This window comes from Calliphora vicina, chromosome 1 (assembly GCF_958450345.1).
Source record: "Calliphora vicina chromosome 1, idCalVici1.1, whole genome shotgun sequence".
In the NCBI taxonomy this organism is placed as follows: Eukaryota; Metazoa; Arthropoda; class Insecta; order Diptera; family Calliphoridae; genus Calliphora; species Calliphora vicina.
The window spans coordinates 18,844,892-18,861,646 of NC_088780.1; the positions used below are offsets into that span (position 1 = coordinate 18,844,892).

The window sequence follows — 16,755 nt, forward strand, 5'->3', positions numbered from 1 at the left end:
CAAAAAACAGTGGAAATTGTTAATAATTTCAATTCTTATATTAAATATAGAAGATTTTTTTATAGTTTTTATTAAAATTGTTTTTATTTTCTAAACTTTTCTGTTTTGCTTTGTCAATTGAAATTGAAATATGTATTTTTAAGGGGTTAATAATTTTATAAAGTTGTTTACAATTTTTCTAATCTATCAAATTGTGATTATGTTATAAATATTTATAAAAAATATTAATTGATTTGTGTTATCAGTTGTGTGTAGTGTTTATTTATGTTGAGTTAAAATTATAGGATGTCTAACAATATTGCTTTCATTTCACTTCTTTAGCAAACATTTATTATCTCTAATTTAAAGAAAAATGTGACAAATTTATTTATTTATACTTCTTAAATCTTAATTTAAATGGTGCCTCTACAAGTTATGCTTTTAAATGATTTGTGCCTTTAAAATTTATCAACTTTTTGATTTGTCAAATCGGCCTGGGCTATGGCAGGTGGCTTATGCTCCACTGAATTCGTTATGTCAGTGACTGGCTTAACATTTGACACCTTATTGTCCTTGGGTGGTATGGTTATATCCAAACTATCCGTTTTTTTCATATACAAATAACCGCCACCCATTAAGCCCAGCAAAGACAAGGTGATCAAGGTCCAACGTAAGCCAGCATTAAAGCGTAGACCCCTGAAATAAATAAAAAAAAATTATTTAACAAAATGATTAATTAATTGATTAAAAAAAACCTACAAAAATAAAGTATATTTCAGCATATTGGTGTAGGTTTTATTTAGAGCAGCTCCTTCTTCCACCCAAAACATGGGCAACACCACACGCGGTATTTTGCTAACCTGTTCTATGGCCTCTACTGGCTCCAAGTCCATGCTAAACTGCAAACGTTTGCCAGCTCTCAAGGGTGTACCAGACATCTGTTAACACAAATTAATAGATTATAACTGAGTTAGGGGGCTTGACTGCTTCTCAACTTACCAATTCAAAATCTATAAAAATGGCATGATCATGTTCATTGGGATTTAAACCATTGACACCCTCTAACAACTTCGGATCAGCATGATAGAAATGTGGCAAGGAGGCTATAATGGGACCTCCGGTACAGGCCTGCAAACTCATGGTGCCCTGGGGTGGACAGGTTTCCGGATCGTCGGGATCATCACAGAAACAATGTAATTCGGGAGTGTTCTGGAGGGTTAAATAGATAAATAACATCCTTTTCCTTGCTTTCGACTTACCTTAATATCCCCAAACTCCAATGTGAAAAAGCTGGCTGGCAGACCAGCATAGGTAGTCTTGTGTACATAGTGGGCCCCCAATGAACGGCATAAATCCGGCGTAAAAGCCCACAAGCCCTCATCTTTATGCAGGAAAGGAGGAAATACAGTGGAATCGGTGCCGATTAATTCATTGCAAGCATCTCCCGGCCAAATATCCTGTTCGGGCTCGTCTTGAAACAAAATGATTTTACCCATTTTATGGACATTCTTAACGCCCCGACAAGCGGTAAATTTGCCAGCATCCGAATGATTGGCCTATAAGATACAAGCAAAAGAAATTCTTGCTCTCTCTCTCTCTCTCTCTTCCACCACAACTTACCGCCTGCATGAAGGAGAACAGAAAATGTGTATCATTCACTTGTTGAGCCTGTTTCACTTCGCCCGTATAGAAGGCCGTACACAAAGCCTTCGAGGCAAACTCCTCCGATGAACAGTCCACATTAAGGCCACGAAAGAATATATCCATGAAGGGGGCGGTGATGACACCTTTCTGGTCGCGAAATACTATGTCAATGGCTTTGACAATTAATTCCATCATGGCGGCCTTTTCGCGCAACACCACCACAGCAATGGGCTGAAAAGCAAAAAGAAAAGGGAGTGAAATTGAAAAAAGTGGGTGGTAAAATATGAAAGAAAATAGAAATTCAATTTACTTGGCTAATAAAGTATTGTAATTTGCGGCAATTATTTTATGATTGCTAATTCATAAACGTTTAGGAAAATTGTTTTGTTTCTAATGAATTTATTAAGAATTAATAGCTGGCAAAATGTAAAGAACTAAGGACTAGGTAGTTTATTAAGATGTTAAATGTAATTTAGCTGCTTTGAAGAATTTGTGAGTGTTTTGTGTTTTCAAAGGAATTTTAAAGTAAGGTTAGAAGGTCAAAAATTATTTGTCGATTTTTACAAATTATAACTTATGTTTAGCTAAAAATCATTGAAAATAAGGGTTATGAAATGAGTTTTGGTGGCAGGATTTAAGCTTTTGACCTTTATTAAAGATTTTTTTAAAATTTCTTTTTTTTAAATTAGCGATTTTGTTGTGAAAATAGCGATTTTTTTAAGAGATTCGAAATGTTCTTTTCCATGAAATAGTAAATTTTCTTGTAAAATTTACCTGAAATTCTGAATTTTATATAAAATTTGCGATTTTTTGTGAAATTAACAAGTTTTATAAAATGAGCGATTTGGATATTTTTATAAAAATTTAAAATTTTTGTAAAAGTTGGCGATTATTTAAAAAATTTTTAATTTTTGTTTGTTGTAAAATGAACGATTTCTTGCTACATTTGCAATTTTTTATGAAATTGGTAACATTTTTTAAATTTTGCGTTTTTTACAAAATAAGCGATTTTTTAAATAGGCGTTTTTTGTGAAATTTTTTCCTGAAATTCAAAATTTTATGTAAAATTTGCTATTTTTTTGTGAAATTAACGATTTTTATGAAATTATCGATTTGGAGATTTTTAAAAAATTTAAAATTTTTGTAAAATTTGGCGATTATTTAAAAAATTTTGAATTTTTTTGGTTGCAAAATTAACGATTTCTTGCGACATTTGCTATTTTTTATGAAATTGGTAAATTTTTTTAAATTTCGCGTTTTTTATCAAATAAGCGATTTTTTTAAATAAGCGTTTTTTTTAATTTGTTCCTGAAATTCAAAATTGTATATAAAATTTGCTATTTTTTTTGTGAAATTAACGATTTTTATAAAATTAGCGATTTGGAGATTTTTATAAAAATTTAAGATTTTTATAAAATTTGGCGATTATTTAAAAAATTTTGAATTTTTTTGGTTGCAAAATTAATGATTTCTTGCGACATTTGCAAATTTTTTATAAACATTTAAGATTTTTGTAAAATTTGGGGATTATTTATAAAATTTTGAATTTTTTTAGTTACAAAATTAACGATTTCTTGCGACATTTGGAATTTTTTGTGAAATTGTTTAAATTTCACGTTTTTTATCAAATAAGCGATTTTTTTAAATAGGCGTTTTTGGTGATATTTGTTCCTGAAATTCAAAATTTTATGTAAAATTTTGCGAGTTTTTGTTAAATTAATGATTTTTATAAAAAGAGCGATTTGGCGATTTTTATAAAAATTTAAAAGTTTTGTAAAATTTGGCGATTATTTAAAAAATTTTGTATTTTTTTGGTTGTAAAATTAAGGATTTCTTGCGACATTTGCAATTTTTTGTGAAATTGCTAAAATTGTTTAAATTTCACGTTTTTTATGAAATAAGCGATTTTTTCAATAGGCGTTTTTGGTGAAATTTGTTCCTGAAATTCAAAATTTTATATAAAATTTGCTATTTTCTTGTGAAATTAACGATTTTTATAAAATGATCGATTTGGAGATTTTTTAAAAAAAATAAGATTTTTGTAAAAATTGGCGATATTTTAAAAAATTTAAATTTTTTTGTTGTAAAATTAAAGCTTTTTGTGAAAACACGGTTTTGTGTAAAGTTTGAGATTATTTAAAAAATTCGAGAAGTTTTTTTAGATTTGTTTATGTTTTTGTAAAATTAACAATGGAATTGCTTAATTTTTTTCTAATTTCTAATTTTTTATGAATAAGCTTTTATTTTAAATGAAGACTTTTTAGATGTTTAAAGAAATTTGTTTTGCAGAATTGAGATTTTTGTGAAATTAGCGATTTTTATCAAAAGAACGATTTTTGGAAAAATTTTAAATTTTACGTTTTTTTTATCAAATAAGCGATTTTTTTTAAATAGGCGTTTTTTTGTGAAATTTGCTTATTGATGTAGAATTAGCAATTTTTTATAAATAAAGCGATGATTTTGAACCGAAATCTTTTACTTTTTGATATTGGCGTTTTTTTTTAAATAAAATTTTTGCAGAATTTGAGCATTAAAGATTTTTGTGAAATTAGCGGTTTTATGTAAAGTTTGTGATTATTTAAAAAATTTAAGATTTTTTTTTTTGGAGATTTTGATATGTTTTTTGTAAAATTAACAATGGAATTGCTTAATATTTTTTAATTTCTATTTTTTATTTCAAATTGAAGATTTTTTGTGAAATTTCGGATTTTTATAAAAATGACGAAATTTATCTTTTTTTTGGCAGAATTTGAGATTTTTGTGAAATTAGCGATTTTTATCAAAAGAGCGATTTTTGGAAAAATTTTAAATTTTACGTTTTTTATCAAATAGGCGATTTTTTTAAATTGGCGTATTTTTGTGAAATTAGCTTATTGTTGTAGACTTAGCAAATTTTGTATAAAGAAAGCGATGATTTTGAACTGAAATGTTTTACTTTTTGATATTGGCGTTTTTTTTAAATAAATTTTTTGCAGAATTTTAGATTTTTGTGAAATACGCGATTTTGTGTAAAGTTTGAGATTATTTAAAAAAATTGGAGATGTTTTTGGAGATTTGTTTATGTTTTTGTAAAAGTAACAATGGAATTGCTTAATTTTATTATAATTTCTAATTTTTTATGAATAAGCTTTTATTTCAAATTGAAGACTTTTTAGATGTTTAAAGAAATTTGCGTTTTTGTTTTGCAGAATTGAGATTTTTGTGAAATTAGCGATTTTTGAAAAAAAAAATTAAATTTCGCGGTTTTTATCAAATAAGCGATTTTTTTAAATAGGCGTTTTTTGTGAAATTTGCTTATTGTTGTAGAATTAGCAATTTTTTTATAAATAAAGAGATGATTTTGAACTGAATTTTTTTACTTTTTGATATTGGCGTTTTTTTATTAAATAAAATGATTAATGTATTTTTTGAGTATTAAAGATTTTTGTGAAATTAGCGGTTTTGTGTGAAGTTGGAGATTATTTAAAAAATGTAAGTTTTTTTTGAGATTTTGGTATGTTTTTTGTAAAATTATGAATAAGCTTTTATTTCAAATTGAAGATTTTTTGTGAAATTTCGGATTAATAAAAATGTCGAAAATTATCTTTTTGGCAGAATTTGAGATTTTTGTGAAATTAGCGATTTTTGGAAAATACGAGATTTTTTTAAAAAAAAATTTTTTTTTGTGAGATTTTGTTTTATGCTGTAAAAATGAATGATTTTGATGAAATTGCTTAATATTTTAAATTTTGCGATGTTTTATGAAATAAGCGATTTTTTGTAAATTGGCGATTTCTAGTGAAATTAATTATTTTTGTATAAAGATTGAAATTTTTAAATTTTTTTGTGATATTGGCGGTTTTTTTAAGAAATTATAATTTTTTAAATTTGATTTTTGGTTTGCTTTACAGAATATTTTTTTAATGAAAAAAGCTATTTTTGAAATTGGCGTTTTTTTACATTTTTAATTTTTTTAAATTTGATTTTTGGTATTTTGCTTTTCAGAATATTTTTTTTAATGAAAAAAGCTATTTTTGAAATTGGCGTTTTTTTACATTTTTTATATTCTTGTACAATTAGAGAATTTTTATGAAAAAACGACTATGAAAAATTTTGCGTTTTTGAAAATTTTACGTTTTTATGTAGAAAATAAGATTTTTTGTGGATTTTTTTTATTTTTTGAAAATTGGCGCTTTTTTTTAATCTAGCGATTTTTGTAAAATTATAGTTTTATCGTTTTAATAGCGATTTGTTATAAATCTTCTTTCAAAATTATAATTGTTTTTGTGGAAAATAAGATTTTTGATTAAATTTGAAAAATTAGCGTTTTTTATTTAATCTAGCGATTTTTTTTTTATAAAATTCACAGTTTTTTAATTTATGCCTTTTTATGTAAAATTAGAGACTGATTGGACCATCACCCAGAAACCAGTCAGTTGGCTAGTTCTGTAGCGATTATTATTATAATAGTTTAGATGAAGGAAAAAGAACTTGACAGCTTAATATTTTCTTTTTTGGATAATTTCATTTGTAATTCGAATCTTTTTACTCATATAATTGCTTCAAAATCTGTGTTTTAATAATTTTCCTAGTTTATTGCTCTAGCTAAGTTGATAAGAAGTGTTGCTTTGTTGTAGCTTTTACCAAGAGTGGGCATCACTAACAAATATGGCTGCCTATTTCATTAGAGCTGCCATATTGTTGTTAATGACCAGAGATGGGAGTTTGTGTTTATTATTTTAGATTTTTATATTAATTAAAGATTTTAAAGAAATATCATCAAATTTAATAGAATTTTATTAAGAAAAAGCTGCTGAATATCTTGAAATTAGACATTTAATGATTTGTTTGCCTTTAATCAATATAAAATATTTGAATATTTAAAAATTATGGATTTTTTCAAATGTTTTGGTTTTATTTTTAAACATTTGTACAATCAAAATTTATGCAAAGTATTGGCCATTGTTAGCTATGACCTTTTCCCATCTTTCTCTCAAAATATGAATTCTGAGCCAAAAGAACTGTTCATGTTTTGAGGCATAGAATGAATCAAGCCAATATCGGATACTGTGTTACAAAGTGAAACGTATTCCAGAGAAAATGTTCTCTGCATCATTCTAAATAAATAGCATTCGGTTGGTCCAAGGTCTCGACTATAAGGCGGGCAAAACTTCCCAACCACTTCTTTCAAGGTCTCTGGGCTTCAATTTCCAATTTCCCTACTTTTAGATGAATCCTGCTGCTTGCAAATTTTTTGAAATTGCTGATTGAGTAGCTGCCAATGATTTTGCAAACTCTTGTTGAGTTTCACAATAATCTTCATGGAGTAATGCCTGCAGTTCTGGGTCTTCAAACTTTTTTTTGGCTGGCCTAGGCGATCTTTGTCTTCTTTGTCTTCTGAGCAGAACAAATCTTTTCTCGCACGTTGAAACCGGTGAAACACATTCACCATAAGCTTTAGTGAGCAATCGGAGAGCTTTAGCGGCAATTTTTCTTAATTAAATCCCGCAGTTTTAAGTCAGACACCCAATAGTTATCACCACTTATGTTTTTGAAAACTGAGTTAGGTTTTTGATGGCAGAGTTTCCGATCTATGTGTTTTTATCTATGGCTGTGGCTTATATTCTTACCACTTAGGTTTTTGACAACTGAGTTAGGTTTGGTGACAGGAAAAGTCACCAAAGGGATGAAAGGGATGCCTTTCAGTAAGAAAAAGGCCTTGAAATTGATTTTTTAAATTTCTGTTTTTGAGTTCGTTGGAATATGACATTCTTTTCTTTACAGTTTTCTTGTTTTATACTTACCGCTATTAAAGGATGAATCATGGTTATCACCTCCTCCCCCGTTAGAGGAGCCGATGCCTTAGCATTGAATATAAATGTATTACGCATATGATAAGTAACCGTATCCTCTTCCTCATCATCTTCCAAATCATATTTGGATTTCCATTCACTTGTTTTATAAAAAAAAAAACAAAACAAATTTTGTTTAAATTTCAATATATTTTGATATTTTTTTTTTCAAATAGCTGCTCAACCTACTCAAACACAAATGGCCCAATTTCCTGTAAATTCGGTTTGGCTCCATTCAAAAACTCATTGGGATTTGTTATATTAAAAACATAAAAATAGAAATGTAGAGGAAACGGTGTATCCACCCATAACTCGCGTATATCCGAGCCAGGTTTCAAATTCACCTGTTTTTTTAAAATGAATTTCAAGATTTTCGGAAATATCAGCCAGCCATTCATTATGGCAAAAACGAATACTGCGCCCGAAACGATTAGCAATTTATTGCGATTTATTTGCATGGTAAAAGAGGAGCGTGAATGAGAATGAAATTTGAATTTTCTAAAATTTTTATAGAAATTTAAAACTAAACGAAATATATAATAATTGGTTAATAAAGCCAATTTGATAGTTTTAAATAAAATCTAAGTTTTTTTTGGTTTTTTTAATCTCAAAATTTTTCTTTCGACTCAACCGTTTTGCTTGAATTACTTGTTACAACTAAATAAAATTTACAATAAAAAAAATCTATGTGATTATTTTTTTTTGCAACATTATTTAGTGTTTTTTTCTATTCATTCATCGTTTTATTGGTACGTGCGAACTTTTGCAGTCAAAAACAAAACGTTTTGAGTTTTTTTTTTTTTAATAGTTTTCCATGTTTTTTTTATAATCTTTATTGTATGCAAAGGGAAAATCCTATTTGAGAACTTGAAAAGTACTTTAAATATGTAATTATTAATAGGTATTTTTTTTTGTTTTAACTCGTATCAATTATAAGTTTCAATATCATTAAGGTATTAGGAGAATTTTACAGGAGCTATTTCAGAAAAAATCTTAAGACTTCCCTTCGTTCCTACAAGGAGCATAGAGCCTCAATAAAATGCTTAAATATATTTCACTTCTCTCCAACTCTTGCCACTGATATTTAATTCGGCCTCAATCTGTCTTCTTTATGTCTGAGCTGGGCGTCCCCTTGCGGGTTCCAGTCTTTGGCAGTTCTAGTGATATCGTTATTCTGCCTTTTAAGGGAGTGACCGATCCACTGCCATTGGATCGTCTCCTTATTGCAATCGATAGGATTTGCTGGCTTCTTCCTTCCTGGAAGAATACACGTAGGATCTGGCGAAGACAGCGGTTCACGAATATTTGCAATTTTCCAGGATCCAGGTCAACCATTTGGGGGGAGAACAAAATTCAAATATTTTCTACATTTTTCATTTTCCCCTTTTTTATATGAAAACTTTTCGTTTTTTGGAGGGGGGGGGAATTTCACCCCCTCTGGAACCGCGCCTGCACGAACGGAAGGGTCGTTTTTACATTGGCATTGGAGATTGAAATTTTCGTAAGGCTGATTTCCAAATAGAATTTAGAAATGTTTGAGGTGCCTTCTGCAAGCAAGCGATTATCGATGTCTTCAACCGTTCCTCCGCTTTCACCAATTGGAAATAAATCGCTTCGTCACATTTATTTTCAAACCTGCTGGTTCCGCTATCACATTTGCCATTTCCCCCTTTTTTATATGAACACTTTTCGATTTGGGGGGCGGGGGGGTATTTCACCCCCTCTGGAACCGCGCCTGCACGAACAGAAGGCTCGATATTACATTGGCATTGGAGATTGCAATTTTCGTACGCAGAGATAAAAAGGCAGATTTCCAAATAGGTTTTAGACGGCCAAATGTTTGAGGTGCCTTCTGCAAGCAAGCGATTATCGATGTCCTCAACCGATCCTCCGCTTTCACCAATTGTAAATAAATCTCTTCGTGAAATTTATTTTCAAACCTGCTGGTTCCGCTATCAGCTTTACGCTTCACAACTTCTCCGCTAGATCTGAGTAGCTGTGAGCAAGGAAACAAATATCGTCTACATAATCAAGATCGTTTAGGCGATCCTGCAATCCCTCCAATATTCCCCTACCGTTATCGAAGGTTCTTCCAAGGATCATGTCCAGAACAATAACTTAACTCTCCCAACTCTCACCGTTTCACTCAGCAATTTGCCATATTTTATCCTACAAGAGGCATTACGGTATAGGCTTTTTAAAGAAGTAGGAGTTTGAACGCCAAATCTCATCGTGGTTTAGGCCTTCTGGAAGTCTATGATACTATTGGTGAGCTCCACTCTACAGATTGTTCCACAATGTGCTGGATGCTGGACTTATAGGGTCCGAATCCAGCTTGTTCCTGCCTTAAAGTTGGTGTTACCTTGTCGGAGATCCTTTTTGGCAATTATGCATAGAAGAGTAAGGCCTCGCCAGTTATTAGAGTCTGTGAGATTGCTCTTTTTTTGGGTATATTTATTATCACACTCTCAGGTCGTTGTCGAGATTTTCGCTCTCTCAGAATGTTCGAATGGTTGGCAGTATTATTCCAGCACTCGTATAAGGGTCGGACTTCAAGAGCTCAGCAGCTGGAGATTTGTTTCCTTTGAGAGTGCTAATTGAATTCGCGATCTATTTCATCCACGAGAAACTCACATAAGCATTCCGGTCGTATGAACTTTAAACCTCCTAAATATTTTCCTTGAACTTGAGTTGGCTTCTAACATGTTAAATTCTTGAATATTGTTTAAATAAGTCTAGTTTTTTTAAGGTTTATTAAGAATTTATTGACGAATAGTTCAATGTGTTTCATATCTATTAAGTGATTTAAAATATCTAACATTTTACGCTTGAAAGCAATTCAAATTGCTTACACTGTACAATAAAAGTAGGCATCCAATAATGAATATGAAAAGAAATGATTTTATAAACAATTTAATACATTTCGGCCAATTTTATTTCGATATAAAATAATATACCAGGTTATTGTTTGAAAAAAAAAGAAATACGTTGGAATAAAAACAAACAAAAGACAAGTTCACGTTCTTGTTTATCACAATAAGTAAATTGTTTGTCTCTTTACACATATTTAACGTTATAACGGGAAAAATAACCAAATAAGGCAGCCTTGCCGGTTAGAGGATTAAACATTAAAGAGTTAGTTTTCTCCTGTTCTAATATTGCAGTAAAAATCTAAATTTAATCCCTTTAAAATGACGAATTTTCTATAGCCTAACGCGCATAGATTGGAAACACTCCTTTCAAAAACCTAACTCAGTTGTTAGAAACCTAAATTGTGAAATGTAAGCCACAGCCATAGATAAAGGCATAAATCGGAAACTCTATTGTCAAAAAACTAACTGGTGAGAATGTAAGCCACAGCTTACATTGGCAACTCTTCTGTTACAAAACCTAACTCAGTTGTTAAAAACCTAAGTGGTAAGAATTAAAGGACGGCCATAGAAAAATACAGGCCAGCCCAAACAGGAAGTCCAAGAAATGGAGGCATTTCTCCATGAAGATTGTTGTCAAACTTAACAAGAGCTTGCAAAATCATTGGGAGCTACTTAAGCAGCAATCTCAAAATGTTTTCGAGCAGCAGGATTTATCCAAAAGCAGGGAAATTGGGTTTCATACGAATTGAAGACGAGAGACCTTGAAAGACGATTTTGCATGTCCGAAATTATGCTTCAACGCTATAAAAGAAAATCATTTTTGCACCGAGTCAATACTTGTGATGAAAAATGGATCTGTTACGATAAACCGAAGCTTAAGAGATCGTATTTGAAGCGAACCAGCCAAAGCCAAATATCCATAGCGCTAAGGTAATGCTTTGTATTTGGTGGAAGCAATTTGAATCGAGCAATATAAGACCAGGCATGAAACCATAATATTTAATCATGACAACGCTCGAAAATATTTTGCAATGCCTGTTAAAAATCATTTAGAAAGAAGTGGTTGGGAATATTTTGCCTCACCCGGCTTATAGTCCAGACCTTGCACCGTCCAACTACTATTTGTATCGATCGATGTAGAACGCTCTCTCTGGGATACGCTTCACTTTGGAACAGAGTATCCGAAATTGGCTTGATTCGTTCTTGGCCTCAAAAGATGAGCAAGTTCTTTTGGCTCGGAATCCACATGTTGCCAGATAGATGGGGAAAGGTCACAGCTAACAATGGCCAATATTTTGATTGTACAAATGTTTCAAAACAAAAAAATCTCGATTTTTTTCAAAAAAATCCCACATACATACTTGTATTGTCTTTGTTATACCCTTCACCTTTGTGAGAAGGGTATATATAAGTTTATCATTTCGTTTGTAATTTCTACATTTTTCATTTCCGACCCTATAAAGTATATATATTCTGGATCCTTATAGATAGCGGAGTCGATTAAGCCATGTCCGTCTGTCTGTTGAAATCAATTTTCTGAAGACCCCAGATATTTTCGGGATCCAAATCTTCAATAATTCTGTCAGACATGCTTTCGAGAAGTTTGCTATTTAAAATCAGCAAAATCGGTCCATAAATAATGGAGATATGAGAAAAAAACCGGGTCAACCTCGATTTTTGACCTATTTTTTATCTATATCTGGATTACTAAGTCATTAATATAGACAATATGGATATCTAATGATAGATATTTCAAAGTCCATTGCAACGATGTAGATAAGGCTATAGTAAGTTGGACCTACAATGGGTCAAAATCGGGAAATATATTTTTTAACCCGAATTTTTTTTTCATCAAAAAATTTTTTTTGTAATACATTTTTTTCCAAAAAAAATTTTAAAATTTTAAAAAAAAATTTGGAAAAAATTTTTTTTAAAAAACAATTTCAAAAAAAAAAAAAATTTGAAAAACAATTAAAAAATAAATTTTGTTTAACTAAAAATATTTAAAAAAAATTATTTTAAAGTATAATTTGGTGAAGGGTATATAAGATTCGGCACAGCCGAATATAGCTCTCTTACTTGTTTTCACATAGTTTTTTTTTTCTAATACATTGTCACCACTTAAGGTTTTGCAAACTGAGTTAGGTCTATGACAGCAGAATTTCCGATCTATGTGTATTTCATTATAGCTGTGGCATCCTTCAACTGAAAAACTTGGCAGCACTTTTCAGTTCTTAGCAGGGGTGGGGAAATAAGGTTAGAAAATATAGCGGAAATCTTTAAAGAATTAATGTAAGCATTTGTATAGAATGTAAAAGTATTTTAAGTTTTCTAAATGAACAATTTTTAATCTTAATAGTTCTTTACTTTTAAGGCCTACTGTTTACAGTGCATGTAATTGTTTATTTATTTTTTTTTTTCAAACATTTTATGCGTTTTAATATCTATAAATGCCGTTTTAATGTGATTTATTGTGAATTTTTTTTTTCTCTAAACGTCGCCGTTGACGTTGCTTTTTGTGTATCTTCATATAACGTCCCCCACCTTTTTTTTTATTTCATTTTAATGTTTTATATTGTAGTTTATTTAAGTAACAATTACTCTCGAAATTGATACGCCTCATTGAGCCAGAAAATACACTGAACTAAAAAGCTAAGAAAACTTGAAAGTAATTTAATTTCTATGGGTTGGCATCACTAAGAAATATGGCTGGCTATTTAACTAGAGCTGCCATATTGTGTTCAAAACCCAAAGATGGGAGTTTTTGCTTATTGTTTTATAATTTGACAGTATTTAAACTAATTAAAAGAAATTAAATGGAATTTTATTAATGGACTAATTCTTTGCTTTCAATCATTATAGTATTTAAAATTTCTGCTAGATTTCTTAAAAATTTTAAAATTTTTTTATAATAAAAAATCATTTGTTTTCTAATCTTAATAAATTTCTCTCAGTGTTTAGAAAACCTTTGTCATTTGCTTTTATTTTACAAAGTTGTTTTTTTTTTGTCGCTGCTTCTGTATTGAAAAGAAAAAGTTTTTCCATTCCATTAAAGGTATTTGCTAAAGTTTTTCCTTTTTTGTTTTCTATTAATTGCGAAGAAACATTATGGATGTGCAAAAATTCACACCATTTGGAAAAGGAAATTCTGCTATAATGACCGTGACTTTTTAAGAATTTTTAATTTGTTGCAATAACTAATTAAAAACAATAAATATTTATGCAGAAAGGACATTCAATTAAACAGTCACATGTAATTGAAATAGCTTTGACAAAGCTATCAAACAAGAAGGGACATTTGCAAAAAATCAGAAATGTAAAAATATTAATTTTTTTGTAAAATATGAAATTGGATGTGTGACTTAAAAAAGCGGGATTTTAAGCTTTTCATTTGAAACATTTGTACAATTAAAATTTATTTAAACTATTGGCCACTGTTAGCTATGACATTTTCCCATCTTTCTGGCAACATATGGATTCCGAGCCAAAAGAACTGCTCATCTTTTGAGGCCAAGAACAAATCAAGCCAATTTCAGAGTATCCGAAAATGGCTTTCCAAAGTGAAGCGTATCCCAGAGAGAGAGTTTTGCATCGATCGTAGCAAATAGTAGTCGAACGGGGCAAGGTCTGCACTATAAAGCTCGGATAAGGCAAAACTTCCCAGCCACTTCTTTCTAAACTGTTTTTAATAGGTATTGCAACATGTGGCCGAGCGTTGTAATAATGGAATATTAAGGTTTTGTGTTTTGGCGTTTTTCGGCCAACTCTCGCTTCAAACGAATCATTTGCTGTCGGTACATGTTCTCTGTGATTGTCTGGTTAGATTTCAGCAGCTCACAACAATTAGGACCCTCTTCCTCCCATCAAATACAGAGCATTATCTTAGCGTCATGGATATTTGCAGCCCAATTATGAATAAAAATTCCCCGGGAGTTTTTTCACTTTTCGATTTTTATACCCTTCACCATGAGTGGCAAGGGTATATATAAGTTTGTCATTCCGTTTGTAATTTCCACATTTTTCATTTGCGACCCCAAAAAAGTATATATATTCTGGATCGTTATAGATAGCGGAATCGATATAGCCATGTCCGTCTGTGTGTTGAAATCAACTTTCCGAAGCCCCCCAAATAACTTACATACACGGTCGCTATTTAAAATCGAGAAAATCGGTCCACAAATGGCTGAGATATAAGGAAAAAACTAGGACAACCTCGATTTTTGACCTATTTTTTACCTATATCTGGATTACTAAGACATTAATATAGACAATATGGATATCTAATGATAGATATTTCAAAGACATTTGCAACGATGTAGATAAGACCGTAGTAAGTTGGACATACAATGGGTCAAAATCGGAAAAAATATTTTTTAACCCAAATTTTTTTTTCATAAAAAATTTTTTTTTTGTCCTAAATTCTTTTTCCAAAAAAATTAATTAAAGAAATTTAAAAAAAAAAATATGAAAAAACTTTTTTTAAAAAAAAAATAAAAAACAATTTGGAAAAAAAAAATTTATAAATTTTATTTAAATAAAAATATTAAAAAACAAGTAAGAGTGCTATATTCGGCTATGCCGAATCTTATATACCCTTCACCTTTGTTGTGGATGCATTATTATTTTTTATAATTAGTATATATGTATGTACAATGCCCACTTTCAGCGTACAGCATCCTAAATTTATCAAGAACACAAAAAACTACAACAACGCCAAACGAAACAAAACACCAAAAGAAAAAACAAAATACGCAAGCCAATGAAACCAACACACATCCAAACATACGTTTAATTGTATAAAAAAACAACAACGCCAAAAGAAACAAAACACAAAAGAAAAACAAAATACGCAAAGCATGCCATCCAAACATACGATTTGTTGCTTTTTTGTCAAAAAAACCAACACACAACCAAACAAACGTTTAGTTGTATAAAAAAACAACAACGCCAAAAGAAACAAAACACAAAAGAAAAACAAAATACGCAAAGCATGCCATCCAAACATACGATTTGTTGCTTTTTAGTCAAAAAAACCAACACACAACCAAACAAACGTTTAGTTGTATAAAAAACAACAACAACTCCAAAAGAAACAAAACACAAAAAAAAACAAAATACGCAAAGCATGTACATCCAAAAACATACGTTTTGTTGCTTTTTTGTCAAAGCATGCAATACATTGTGTTTTTTGATGAAATTTTCAGAGGTTGTCTCGGATTTTTGCTCATATCTCCGTTATTTATGGACGGATTTTGCTGATTTTAAATAGCAAAATTCTCGAAAGTATGTCTGACAGAATTGTTGAAGATTTGGATCCCGGAGATATCTGGGGCCTTCAGAAAATTGATTTCAACAGACAGACAGACAGACAGACAGACGGACAGACAGACAGACAGACAGACGGACATGGCTTAATCGACTCCGCTATCTATAAGGATCCAGAATATATATACTTTATAGGGTCGGAAATGAAAAATGTAGAAATTACAAACGGAATGACAAACTTATATATACCCTTCTCACGAAGCTGAAGGGTATAAAAAAGTATTTTTAAGTATAATTTGGTGAAGGGTATATAAGATTCGGCACAGCCGAATATAGCTCTCTTACTTGTTTCCTATTCAAATTTAATGGGGAAAAAATTCCCGGGGAACAAACTCCCGGGGAATTTTTTATTCATAATTGGGCTGTTGGCTTTGGTGTCTATTCGGCTGGTTGGCCGGGCTTCACATACGACCTCCTAAGCTTCGGCTTATCGTAATGGATCCATTTTTCATCGCAAGTAATGCTTGGGTGCAAAAATGATTTTCTTTTGTAACATTCAAGCATTATTTCGGACATGCAAAATCGTTTTTCAAGGTCTCTCAGCTTCAATTCGTATCAATTTCCCTGCTTTTAGATAAATCCTGCTGCTCGCAAACATTTTGAAATTGCTGATTGAGTAGCTCCCAATGATTTTGCAAACTATGGTTAAGTTTAACAACAATCTTCATGGAGTAAAGCCTTCAATTTTTGGCCTTCAAACATTTTTGTATGGCCACTTTGTGTTCCTTGTCAAAATCATCACTTCTGAACCGAACAATCCATCTTTCGCACGTTGAAACCAATGGAACACATTCACCATAAGCTTCTGTGAGCAATGGGTGTTGTTTCAGCGGCACTTATATTTTCAATAACTAAGTGAGAATAAATGACAGAAATGTAGCCTTCAAAATGACATAAAAAGTTATTAAAAACAAAAACCCCATTCAATAGATATGACATCTATTGTAAATCCCGCATTTTTAAGTCATGCTCCCAATAGCAAAGTAACATTTTTCCTGTGAATCTGCAATTGACTTACTTTTGTTAAGTTTAAAGAGGTCACTTGTGGGGGAGTCGGGGGAATTCTGGAAATTTTCTTTATAAATAGATTTCAATAACACAAT

The 16,755-nt window shown here is 30.8% G+C and overlaps 2 protein-coding genes across 3 annotated transcripts in view; one reads left to right on the forward strand and one right to left on the reverse strand.

The window, feature by feature from the left end:
* SNF4Agamma (SNF4/AMP-activated protein kinase gamma subunit) overlaps nucleotides 1–16,755 on the forward strand; it is a 279,015-nt gene that overhangs the window by 86,170 nt on the left and 176,090 nt on the right. The window lies entirely within an intron of this gene.
* Snmp1 (Sensory neuron membrane protein 1) lies at nucleotides 199–8,093 on the reverse strand. Its single transcript, XM_065498192.1, has 7 exons — nucleotides 7,644–8,093; nucleotides 7,407–7,554; nucleotides 1,600–1,854; nucleotides 1,239–1,535; nucleotides 979–1,188; nucleotides 739–917; nucleotides 199–675 (listed from the first exon to the last, which is right to left on the reverse strand). Exons 1-7 carry the CDS (start codon nucleotides 7,910–7,912, stop codon nucleotides 438–440), a joined length of 1,596 nt encoding a protein of 531 aa, XP_065354264.1. The 5' UTR covers nucleotides 7,913–8,093; the 3' UTR covers nucleotides 199–437.